The 13,249-nt window shown below is 40.6% G+C and overlaps 2 protein-coding genes across 2 annotated transcripts in view; one reads left to right on the plus strand and one right to left on the minus strand.

The window, feature by feature from the left end:
• Positions 1-13,249, plus strand: part of LOC122755399 (H-2 class II histocompatibility antigen, E-S beta chain-like) — a 128,609-nt gene that overhangs the window by 48,772 nt on the left and 66,588 nt on the right. The window lies entirely within an intron of this gene.
• LOC122753463 (DLA class II histocompatibility antigen, DR-1 beta chain-like) overlaps positions 9,836-13,249 on the minus strand; it is a 65,468-nt gene continuing 62,054 nt past the window's right edge. The window contains exons 4-7 of the mRNA XM_044000854.1: positions 11,744-12,010; positions 10,760-11,041; positions 10,271-10,381; positions 9,836-9,867 (exon numbers count right to left, since the gene is read on the minus strand). Of these exons, the coding sequence (XP_043856789.1) occupies positions 9,836-9,867; positions 10,271-10,381; positions 10,760-11,041; positions 11,744-12,010 (692 nt within the window). The remainder of the gene's footprint in view (positions 9,868-10,270; positions 10,382-10,759; positions 11,042-11,743; positions 12,011-13,249) is intronic.

A 13,249-nucleotide genomic window follows, 5' to 3' on the forward strand; every position in this document is an offset into this window, starting at 1 on the left:
ACATATAGATATATATATATCTATACACACACATATATATACACATAATAACATTAATCCTATTTCTGCATTAATCCTGTTATAAGAGAAAAAATCAGAACAGTGATGCAAAACCTCAAAATAGAAAAAAAACCACAACAGCACCCAAAACAAAATAGTATGGTTCAATCAGCATCTATACTCCAAAGTTCTTTTTTTTTTTTCTTGGATTTGGAGATCCTCTTCTATCATGAGTTCCCTGGAACTCTTCTGTACCATTGCATTGGTGAGAAGAATATAGTGCATCACAGTAGGTCAACACTCAATGTTGATGATACTGTTTACAATGTTCTTCTGGTTCTGCTCATCTCACTCATCATCAGCTCACGTAAGACCCTCCAGGTTTCTCTGAACTCCTCCTGCTCATCATTTCTTACAGCACAATAGTATTCCATTGTATTCATATACCACAACTTGTCCAGCCATTCCCCAGTTGATGGGCATCCCCTCAACTTCCAATTCCTTGCCACCACGTAAAGAGCAGCTACAAATATTTTTGTACATGTGGGTCCCTTTCCCCCTTCCATGATTTCTTTGGGAAAAAGACCCCAAAGTGGAATTGCTGAGTCAAAGGGTATGCACAGCTTTATCGCCCTTTGGGCATAATTCCAAATTGCTCTCCAGAATGGTTGGATCAGTTCACAGCTCCACCAACAATGCATTAGTGTTCCAATTTTTCCACAGCTTCTCCAACATTTATTATCTTCCTTTTTTGTCATTTTAGCCAATCTGATAGGTGTCAGGTGGTACCTCAGAGTTGTTTTTATTTGCATCTCTCTAATCATTAGAGATTTAGAGCATTTTTTCATATGGGAATAGATAGCTTTGGTTTCTTCATCAGAAAACTGCCTGTTCATATCCTTTGACCATTTCTCAATTGGGGAAGGACTTGGATTCTTATAAATTTGATTTAGTTCCCTATATATTTTAGAGATGAGGCCTTTATCAGAAGTACTGCCCTCAAAAATTGTTTCCCAGCTTTCTGCTTCCCTTCTAATTTTGGATGCATTGCTTCTGTTTGTACAAAAGTTTTTAATTTAATATAATCAAAATCATCCATTTTGCATTTTATAATATACTCTATCTCTTGTTTGGTCATAAACTGTTTTCCTTTCCAAAGATCTGATAGGTAGACTATTCCTTTCTCTCCTAATTTACCTATGGTATCACCTCTTATGTCTAAATCATGTATCCATTTTGACCTTATTTTAGTATAAGGTGTAAGATGTTGGTCTATGCCTAATTTCTGCCATACTATCTTCCAGTTTTCCCAGCAGTTTTTGTCAAATACTGAGTTCCTATCCAAGAAGCTGGAGTCTTTGGGTTTATCAAACACTACATTACTAGTGTCATTTACTACTGCATTTCCTGTGCCTAGCCTATTCCATTGATCCTCCACTCTGTTTCTTAGCCAGTACCAGATAGTTTTGATGACTGCCGCTTTATAGCAAAGCTCCAGGTTTGGTACCGCTAACCCACCTTCCTGTGAATTTTTTTTTCATAATTTCCCTGGATATTCTTGATTTTTTTGTTTTTCCAGATGAATTTTATTATTTTTTCTAGCTCTATAAAATAATTTTTAGGTAGTCTGATTGGTATGGCACTGAATAAATAAATCAATTTGGGTAGTATTGTCATTTTTTTTACTACATTAGCTCTGCCTATCCATGAGTAATTGATATCTTTCCAATTATTTAGATCTGATTTGATTTGTGTGAAGAGTGTTTGGTAGTTGTGTTCATAGAGTTCCTGGGTTCATCTTGGCAAGTAGACTCCCAAGTATTTTATATTATCTACTATTACTTTAAATGGAATTTCTCTTTCTATTTCTTGCTGCTGGACTTTGTTGGTCATGTATAGAAATGCTGATGATTTATGTGGATTTATTTTATATCCTGCTACTTTGCTAAAGTTGTTAATTGTTTCAAGTAATTTTTGAGTTGATTCTCTAGGATTCTTTAAGTATACCATCATATCATCTGCAAAGAGTGATAGTTTTGTTTCCTCCTTGCCTATTCTAATTCCTTTAATTCCTTTCTCTTCTCTGATTGCTAAAGCTAACATGTCTAGTACAATATTAAATAATAGGGGTGATAATGGACAACCCTGTTTCACCCCTTATCTTATTGGGAAGGGCCTTAATTTATCTCCATTGCATATAATACTTGCTGATGGCTTTAGGTAGATACTGTTTATTAAGAGTGATATCTTGGGGCAGCTAGGTGGCGCAGTGGATAGAGCACCAGCCCTGGAGTCAGGAGTACCTGAGTTCAAATCCGGCCTTAGACACTTAACACTTACTAGCTGTGTGACCCTGGGCAAGTCACTTAACCCCAATTGCCTCACTAAAAAAAAAAAAATAAAATAAAATAAAAAAAAAAGAGTGATATCTTGATATCCAAGTGAACTGGATTTAAGTGAGGCAGGTCTATGCAAAGTCATCAGCCTCACTCTCTCCTCTAGTCATCAGAGTCCAGTGGCAACATAGGTCAGGATGACTGGCAATGACTCTGGATGCAATGGGAGACCTTGGCCTTTTTAAGCTAATGAATAATTTGTTTATTGACTGATTGAATGACTTGTGGTGACCATGAAGTATGTTTCCCAAATCATCATTGCTTCAAGATAAAACCATTTGTCCAATCACCAGCAAACCATTATGAGCTCCAGGTTTTCCTACTTTTTAAATTCTAAGTTTCTCCTCTTAGTCTTATGCAAATGAGGCCTTTGGCAACAAGAGACCAAGGTGGTCTATGACCTGAGGAAAGTCTATTGTCTCTGTTCCTATCCTGACTTTTCAATTAGTCAAAGCCTTCTATCATATCTATCCTGGACCCTTCTCACTAAAAATTGTCCAGAATCTGAAAGAAGCACACACATACACATCAGTAACTGACCTGGGCTTCTTACCAGGCCCTCTGATGCTGAAAGTTCTCTTTAAACATTGCCTCTTGCTGAATCTTAGCTCATCATTTGAGAGTGATTATAAAATTCAGTCATCAGCAACTTGGTAAAGGGGCAAAAGCAAAAATATTAAGATTGTTGTCACTCTTCCAGGTCTGCTCTTAGCTGCAAACTAATTCCATATGCACTTCCTGTCATATTATCATTCTTCACTAAGGGCCAGTGAGAGAAGGTACTAACTTTTGTTGAAACATGAATTATCCTGAAAGGCACAGATTTAAAATGTAGTTACTAATCATGGGAAAGTGGCTTTGGAAATCAGAAAATGAGAAGTAGTTTGAAATCCAGAAGTAGGAACATGTGAGGATCCATTATTCCTCCCTCCCAAGTTCTAGGTTTTGGGGTATTTTTTTTCTTGGAGATGCCCAGACTATCATTTTTGACACCGGCATTTGACTAAGGCTCCAAGGAATTAGGCAGTAAGGATAGATGCAAGAGTTTCCAATATAGTAAAATCATCCATCAAGAACAAGGATATAAACAAGGGAGGAAGGATTAGCTTGTTCCTTTGGGTCAAAGTTATTTTAGGGCCATGCCCCAAGAAAGAGGTAAAGGAGCATTTAGGTGTAGACTGAAGTAGGTTTTTCAAGGAATAGCTTTTATTCCTTCATGTAGCATTTTTTGGGGGGTGGGGCAATGAGGGTTAAGTGACTTGCCCAGGGTCACACAGCTAGTAAATGTCAAGTGTCTGAGGTCTGAATTTGAAGTCAGGTCCTCCTGAATGCAGAGCTAGTCAGTACTTTATCCACTGCACCACCTAGCTGTCCCCCATATAACATTTAAAAAAACTGCTTTGAACAATCTAAAACAAGTCTGATGACACTTAACTCTGGAATATTGTGCCAAAAGAAATCTTTATGTAGCCACCAGGTGGCAGGATTGAGGAAAGTTGGCCAGACAGGTGAGGGAGTAGCAGGCAGGCCACAAGCACTCATTAGGATCTTACACCATGACAGGAATTGTACTCAGTGCTCAGAATATAAGAACAAGCACAAAGACAATAAAGATTTGAAACTCCTTCCCTCCAGGAGCTTAAATTCTAAAGGGCAATAAATAAAAGAGAGATGAAAATAGAGGAGGCAATAAGAAGGTAATTGTGGGGGTTTGGTGGGAAACAATGTGGAGGAAGGACAATCAATGACATCATCTACGTCCTACCTTAGTTATGACTTCATGTTGCCCCATTTTCTGTGTCAGGAGGAGATGGGTTTCTCAAAGCTCCAGGTAACTAGTCATCTAATTAAACTTCTATCACATACCATGAAATGCATCCTCAGTCTTGCCTTCTCAAATCACTGAATCTTGTGAAGATGGGAATTCTTTATGGGAATTATTATAATAATGAAACTTTCCAAGAGGAATTCTGTGAAGAATCTGAGGAGTTAGGAAGTATAGGGTTTTGGAAAGACTATTTTCTATCATTATTGAAGGGAGGACAAAGAAAAAGGACTAATCCTGTGGAAAACAATGAAAAGATACTTTAGAAAACCTGAATCTTTATATGGAGTGAGATAAATGATTTGAGACTGTTTCTAGGCATGGGTAAAGGAGTTATGTATCAGTATATTAAAGATTTGACTTGGGTTGTGACATTAAGTTGTAGATAAATTGTTACAAATAGTGATATATGGTTTTAGGCTCATCATTAATTCTATTTGTTAAATTATATATGAATATGTTCAGTAATTTAAATATTAAAAAGCAAGTATTACTATTTTTTTTAAAGTTCCTTTACAGGAATAGGGTGAAAGAAGAAAAGAAGAGTACAAACAAAGGGGAAAAGAGGATGGAGGGAAATGCACAGTTGGTAATGATAACTGTGAATATGAATGGAATGCACTCTCCCATGGAAGGAAGGCAAATAGCAGAATGGATTGAAAACCAGAATCTTGCAGTATGTTGTTTGCACACTTGAAGCAGAAGGATACACACAGAGAAAAGGTAAAAGGTTGGAACGGGGTACATTGTGCTTTAGCTGAAGTTGGAAAGGCAGGGTTGGAAATCCTTATCTTAGACAGGCCTTAAGGAAACATAGATCTAATTTAAAAAGATAAGGAAGGAAACTACATCTTGCTAGAAGAAACCATAGGTAATGATGTGAGGTCAATGCTGAACATATGTGCACCAGGTAGTGTGGCATCCAGATTCTTGGAGGAGAAGTTGAATGAGTTACAGGAGGAAATGGACAGCGGAACTGTACTACTGGGGGATCTGAACCTTCCCCTCTTGGAACTGGATAAATGTAACCACAAAATAAATAAGAAAAAAGTTAAAAAGGTGAATGGAATTTTGGAAAAGTTGGATGTGGTGGATGTCTGGAGAGGGTTGAATGGGGATAGAGAGGAATGTGTCTTTTTCTCATGGCACAAACACAAGAATTGACCATGTATTGGGGCATGGAAGACTCACGATCAGGTGCAGAAAGGCAGAAATCGTCAATGCATTCTTCTCAGAACATGATGCATTAAAAATTACTTGTAATAAAGAGCCATGGAAAGATAGACTGAAAATTAATTGGAAACTAAATAATCTCATCCTAAAGAATGGGTGGGTCAAACAACAAATCATAGAAAGGATCAATGTCTTCATCCAGGAGAATGACAATAATGAGACAACATACCAGAACCTGTGGGATGCAGCCAAAGCAGTTCTTTGTGGGAGGGTTTGTACCTCTAAAATCTTGTGTGAATGGAATAGAGAAAGAAGAGATCAAAGAATTGTGTATGCAACTAAAAAAAGCTAGAAAAAGAACAAATTACAAATCCCCAATTAGATACTGGATTAGAAATTCTGAAAATCAAAGGAGAAATTGATGGGGTTGAAAGTAAAAAAAACAACTAAAGAATTAATCAATAAAACTAAAAGCTAGTTTTTAAAAAAATCAATAAAATAGATAAACCTTTGATTAATTTGATTAAAAAGGAGAAGGAAGAAAAGCAGATGACCAGTATCAAAGATATGAGGGGTGAATTCACTACTGATAAAGTGGAAGTTGAAGCAATGATTAGGAGCTATTTTGTTGAACTGTAGGCCAATAAATTTGACAATCTAAATGAAATGGATGAATATTTAAAAATATAAATGTCCCAGATTAACAGAGGAGGAAACAAAATCCTTAAATAAGCCCATCTTAGAAATAGAAATTGAACAAGCCATCAATGAACTCCCTCAGAAGAGGTCTCCAGAGCCAGATGGCTTTATGAGTAATTTCTAGCAAACATTTAAAGAACAATTAATTTCAATACTATGCAAATTATTTGGAGAAATAGGGGAAGAGGGAGTTCTACCAAATTTCTTTTATGCCACAGATGTGGTGTTGATGCCTAAACAGGGCAGAGGCAAAACAGAAAAGGAAAATTATAGGCCAATCTCCTTAATGAATATCGATGCAAAAATCTTAAATAAAGTATTAGCAAGGAGATTACAGCAATTCATTGCCAGGGTAATACACTATGACCAGGTAGGATTTATACCAGGCATGAAGGGCTGGTTCAATATTGTGAAGACTAACAGAATCAACCACATGAATAAGAAAACTAACCAAAATCATGGGATTGTCTCAATAGATGCAGAGAAGGCCTTTGACAAAATATAGCACTCATTCCTATTGAAGAGCATGGGAATGAGTGGAGCTTTCCTTAAAATAATAAGCAGCATTGGGGCAGCTAGGTGGCGCAGGGGATAGAGCACCGGCCCTGGAGTCAGGAGTACCTGAGTTCAAATCCGGCCGCAGACACTTAACATTTACTAGCTGTGTGAACCTTGGGAAAGTCACTTAACCCCAATTGCCTCACTAAAAAAAAAAAAAAAGCAGCATCTACCTAAAACCATTAGCAAATATTAAATGTAATTGGCATGGGTTACAGGAATTCCCAGTGGGATCAGGGGTAAAACAGGGATATCTATTATCAACTCTATTTAAAAAAAATATTGTACTAGAAATGTTAACTTTAGCAATAGGAGAGGAAAAAGGAATTGAAGAAATTGGAATGTACAAGGAGGAAATGAAACTATCATTCTTAGCAGATGATATAATGGTATACTTAGAGAATCCTAGAGAATCAACTAAAAAAATTCTTGAAATAATTAACAACTTTGGCAAAACAAACTTTTGGCAAAGTTGCAGGATATAAAATAAATCCACATAAATCATCAGTATTTCTATACATGACCAACAAAGCTCAGCAATGGGAGATGGAAAAAGAATTCTATTTAAAGTAACTGTAGACAATGTGGAATGCTTCAATAATTAATTTTAATATACATTTGCAAACATTAAGCTATGTAAGAAAAACTCAATCCTTGTTTAGTTTCTGGTAGCTCCAACTCAAGATATAGAAACCAACAAACCACTGGGATCTTCCAACAGAGTTTTGCTGGCTAAAAATAAAATGTGTTGACAATCCACATTAGGACACACAAAATCTCGATGTGGGCAAATTTCCTTGTTCCTTTCTGGTGTGGCAGCTAGCTTACCACACAATCATTCATACAGAAATCATGTACCTGTAAGAGGAAGGAGAACACTGGAAGGGAAATTTTATCAATTCCCCTTTTCATACATCCACGTAGGGCTCCAAATAGCACCAATTCAGTGAAGATCTCAGACAGTGCTTTCTCAAATGGGAGGAAAGTGATAACAGACTCCCTTTTCTACCAAAATTGTTCTTTATGACCATGGACAGTGCCCAGTGAATAAATGGAGGTGCTTTGTCACAACTATGACAAAGGCCATCCATGTTGATCAAATCACTGTCAGAAGAGAATACAACAGATAAGCAAGCCAATTAAAAAGCTTTTGAATAAAAAAACCCAACACATTAGAATAAGGGAAAGTGCCAGTTAGGTACAATTCTGCATCAATTATCTCTGACAAACATTTGATAACCCCAATGTCTAGGTGACTAAAACAATTGTCAAAAACCAAGACTAAAACCATCTAATACAAAATTGGACAAAAGATATGAGTAAATTTTTCCAAAGAATAGCAAGCTATTACTAAACATAATACATTCTTATAATTCACTTTATTATTATTATTATTTTTTTGCAGGGCATTGAGGGTTAAGTGACTTGCCCAGGGTCACGCAGCTAGTTAAGTGTCAAGTGTCTGAGGCTGGATTTGAACTCAGGTTCTCCTGAATCCAAGGCCAGTGCTTTATCTACTGTGCTACCTAGCTGCCCCGCCATAATACATTCTTGTAAGTAACTAAAAATGAGGGAAATAAAAATCAAAACAACTCTGAGGCTTCATCTCATACCCACAAGCTTAATAAAGAGGACAAAATATGGAAATAGTTAGTATTAGCTGGACTCTGGGATGACAGCCACATTGGGTCTACTCTTAATGAACTTGTGAGTTGGTCCATCCATTATGAAAACAATTTGAACAAAAATAATAACTAAAGTCATTATACCTCTTATCCTCTGCTGCATATATATATTCCAAAAGAAGCCATATACAAAAATGTATCTCAGATATCAAATATTTATAGCATTTTTTTCTGGTAGCAAAGGACTGAAAAGAAATGGGATATTCATAAATTTGGGAATGGCTAAACGTATTGAGGACCACATATATATTGGAATATTAATATGATACAAAAAATGAGACACATGAGGAATTTGTAAGAAAATGGGAGGATTCACATGAAAAGAAGCAGAATCCAGAAAATAATATAGATGAGGAGTATAACAATGTAAACAAAGAGCAATAACATGGAAGTGGACTCTCTGTAACTACAACCTTGACCATAGAGAAGATTTTGAACTTGCTTCCTCTTATTGAAGAGATGGGGGACTATGAGTATGAAATATTACATAGGTTGTCAAAGACAGTAGACAAAAGTGTGGTTGGTTTTTACAGAATTATTTGGGTTCTTTTTTTTTATCTTTGACACAAATGAATCCTCAGTGGGTAGAGGAGGTTGGGAGGGGGTATATTTGTAAATAAAAAAAGAGAGAAAAGCAAAGCATAGCAATAAAACTTTAATTTAAAAGGGGGGGATATTGAGGAACACCATTGACATGTGTGTATGTGTGTGAGTAGGCTGTAGCATATTACTAATTTTAAGAACTAAGGGGGAGAATGAGCATAAAGGAAATCATCAGAGATGTGTGACCAAAAAAGGAAGTGATGCTATCTTGTAGAGAATGTGAGCAATGACCAGTGGAGAACCTACATCTTCACTGGCATCCACATGACATTAAGCCATTTAGAGAAATGGTACCAGACATCTATGAAGGGTTTATGGGAGGGCAGGTACAAAAGTCACATAGGATAACAAGGCTTTGGCGTGGGGGGGGGGGAGGCTGTGTGTTCATCTGCATGTTTGGAGGGATTAACCACATGAATATCACAGATTATGGTAGTACTAAAGTTGCTTCCCTCTCTACACTTCTGCTATTTTCTTGTGCCTAACACCAGGGGATTCTCCTCCTTCTGATTTACTGGAGAAAAGACTCAAGGGAGAAAAATGGCCAAAATGACCATAGAGCAGCATGTGTATCTATGAGGGTGAAGGACAGTTCTGCCCCATAGCAGCCAAGGCCCTATATGGGTAGCTGGGGAAACACAACAGGAGGGGTACAGTGAGAGGCAATGCACACAGAGTCCAGACAGAGACAGGGAAGGAGCTAGTCCAGGGAAGGGATCAGCAATGCTAACATCCTGGATACAGGCAGGTGGATTCCACGTTTGGGAGAGATGCCAGGAGGAGAAACGCCAGCTCCAGGGGACACTCAGCCTCAGTGGTCAGAGGGAGACTATCAGAGGACAGTGGTGAGTCATTCACAGGACCCTGAGCCCATAAACAGCCTCATCTCTTCCCTCTCAGGGTCCAAGGGCATCCTTAGCTTCAAAACCTATTGAGAAAAGGTTGTAGTTATCAGAACCAAGCCCCACCTGGGTAGAAGAAGTTACCTGTTGGTTGTTGGCCTTGATTTCCTGGGAGATGAGACAGATAGAAATGCTCACACAAAACCTTGATGATCAGTATAAAAGAAGAGAGTAGAACAAAATGGATTAAGAAGGTCCCTCTATAATTCTGGGTGTGTGGGGGCTCCCAGAGCTGGGGCACAAGATGTCTCCCAAAGAGCTACCTTTGTGAAAAGGGGTTCTCCAAAACCCTTTGATACCTGAGATCTGACCAGAGCCAGACAACCTCCACACCCCTGCACCAGATTCACAGTCCCAGCAAAATCCAGTCCCCACCTCCTCCCTTGGAGAGAACATGGGGCCCTCAGGGCCTTCCCACAGGTTTCTTACCTTTTTGATCCCTCAGGTGAACAGTGAGGCCAAGCCCAAGGAAGATCAGCCCTAGCACAAGGCCCCCAATTCCAGTCAACATCTTGCTCTGGGAAGATCTGGTCTGTGCTTCTATGGGAGAGACACACCAAGAAATACAATGCTCCCTCCAGGAGCCATCTTGCTGTGGTGAGCAGACAAGTCTAGGAGAGCCTGAGTAGTTGGTTAAAGGGAAAGAGGAAGAGAAACCTAGTTGTCCCATCCCAGGGGAAAGGAACATACAGGCTGATACAGAGTCCCCAAAGTAGGCTAGCTTGTAGTGCTGGGGTCACTGAAGATGCCAAGGTCCTAGGTCCCCATAGCCCTCAGCTCTGCACCATACTAAGGGGGTTGCACTGGGCAGAAGCACAAGATGTCCTAGAGGAGAAGGGAGGGCAACAGGAGACCAGAACTGGTGGTTCTCATGGCCTCAGGAATGTTGGGTCTGAAGGATCAGGAGCTGCTTCTCACCCCAGACCACAATGACAGGGCTCTGCAGGCTGGAGTGCTCCACTTGGCAGGTGTAGACATCTCCATGCTTGGGGGTCATTTCCAGCATCACCAGGATCTGGTAGGTCCAGTCTCCATTACTAATCAGGCCTGTGGACACAATCCCAGCTGTCTCCTCCTGCCCATTCAGGAACCATCTGACCTCAATGTCCCCAGGGTAGAAACCAGTAACAAAACAGACAAGCTGATTTGGGTATCCTAGGGGAGCCATCTTTGATGGATACACAGTCACTTCAGGCCCAACTAGAAGAAAAAAAGAAAGATCCTGAGTGAGAGAGCCAGAGGAGATCTTCCTACTCCTCGTCCTTCCTGATACCTCATCCCAAACCAGGATCAGGTCCCTCTTTCATCCCAATTCCAAGATGTGGGCAGGATTTCCATTTGACTAGACATTTTAGACAGCAAGAAGTAGCCCCATAAGTCCTTGGACACACCAGCACTAAGGGACATGGATCATAATTAGTAGCAGGTGGCTTTTCTGATTATGAACAGACACCTCAACTTTACAGCAGGCTCCTTCCCAGAGCAGGCCCCCAGTAAATCCACTGAAGAAATCTCTGGGAAGGAGGATGCCCTTGGGAAAAGTCTAGGCCTTCAGTATCCTGACTCCTAAGCCAGGTGGCCTTGGGATAGGTAGATATATGATCAGATCCCAGTGAATTAGACAAGATTCTTGATGAAGAAGCCTTTGATCTCTTCTCCTCTCCTCTCTTCCTCTCCCCTCCTGTCTCCCCTCACTCTGCCCTGCCCCTCTTCACACTCCACTCACTGTTCCCTTCTCCTCTCCTCTCTCCTCCCGTTTGCCTCCGGTCCTTTCCTCACTTCATCCTCCTTTCCTCCCCTCCTCTCCCCTTTCTTTCCCCTCATGCCCTCCTCTCCCCTTTCCTCTCCACTCTCCACTCTTTTTTTTTTATCCACCCCTCCCATCCCGTTGCTCCCACTCACCCCTCCTCTGCATCCAGAAGGACTCTAACAGCCTATAGTTGTCTTTGCACCTGGCTACCTGGGCTCGCGCTTGCTCCAGGGCCTCCAGCAGGCTGTTCATTAGCTCTGCAATGGGCCGCCCCAACTCGGTCAAGGCCACGAACTCCCCCACGTCGCTGTCGAAGCGCAGAATCTCCTCGCGGTTGTAGATGAGTCTCCCCACAAACCGCACGTGCTCAGTCCCATTGACAAAGAGACACTCATTCTTCATCTGCTCCATGAAGTGCTCTGCGGGGGACCCAGAGGCAGGTCAGCCCTACCTGGCATCAAAGTCACCCCCAACCCTGGCTGGGCACTGGGGTAAAAGTGGCTGCATGTGCTCCTCTCTTCTAAGAATCAGGCTGATCTTTGCGTGCATGCACGGCTTTACCATTCCGCTCCCCCAGCCCCAGCTGGGAGACAAATTCATTGACTAGAACACCTGCCTCCTGATTCCCAGGCCAGTCGTCCTTTCATGGCACCCACTGCTGCCTTTCAGGATGTCCATCCTCTGCCCCACCTCCCTTCCTCTGGGAGTCCACACATAACCAAACACTGCAAGGAAATTATTCCCAACATCTCCTCTCCACAAGTCCCCCTCCCTGTTCTCTGAACCTTCTTTACTCAGGATGTCACCTCTGAATCTTTGTATCTCCACAGCAATTGGGCTCTTCTCTCTACTCACACAGCTACCACCTCGGTTCAGACCCTGGACTATTGCAGTTGCCTCCTAATAGGTCTCCCCTCCCCTAAGTCTCTCTTTACTCCAACCCTTTCTCCAAAATGATTTTCCTTTACTGCAGGCCTCTCCACATCAGGTCCTTATTCAATAAACTCCAGTGTCTCCCTGTTACCTCATGGATGAAATGTAAAATTCTCTTGTGCTTGGCTTATCAAGCCTTCCAAGATGGTCCCAACCTACCTTTTCAAGCCTTATTTTGTTCCTGCACTCTCAAAGTCCAGACACATTCCAGGGGCTTTCTATTGTACCTCCCACCCAATACTCCATCATCTCCTATGTCCAGGCCTTTACACAGGCTCTCTCCTAGACTTGGAATGCATTCCTTCTGCATTACTGTCTCCTAGCACCCTTTCCTTCAAGACTCAGATCACATTCCACCTTTTACATGAAGCAATTCATGCTAGTACCTGCACCCTCTAAAAACTGCCTTTCATTTTGGATGAATATGCATGCTTGTGTGTGTGTGTATGTGTGTGTATGTACATTGTTTCACTTGATAGAAAGTAAGTGCCTTGAAGGCAGGGGCTCTTTTTTTGTTTTGTTTTGTTTTGCTTTGTTTTCCGTATCCCCAGGGCATGTCACATAATAGGCTCTAAATAAATGCTTGTTAATTGATCACCTGTTTGCAGCCTTCTGTTTTCACCCTCCTCTCAGACATGGCATTCCCTCTCTCTCATCTCTACTCATCACAATATTAGTTGTCTTTCTAGGCTCAGCTCAAATGTCACCACCTCCATTAAACCTTC

The sequence above is a fragment of the Dromiciops gliroides genome, chromosome 4 (assembly GCF_019393635.1).
Source record: "Dromiciops gliroides isolate mDroGli1 chromosome 4, mDroGli1.pri, whole genome shotgun sequence".
In the NCBI taxonomy this organism is placed as follows: domain Eukaryota; kingdom Metazoa; phylum Chordata; class Mammalia; order Microbiotheria; family Microbiotheriidae; genus Dromiciops; species Dromiciops gliroides.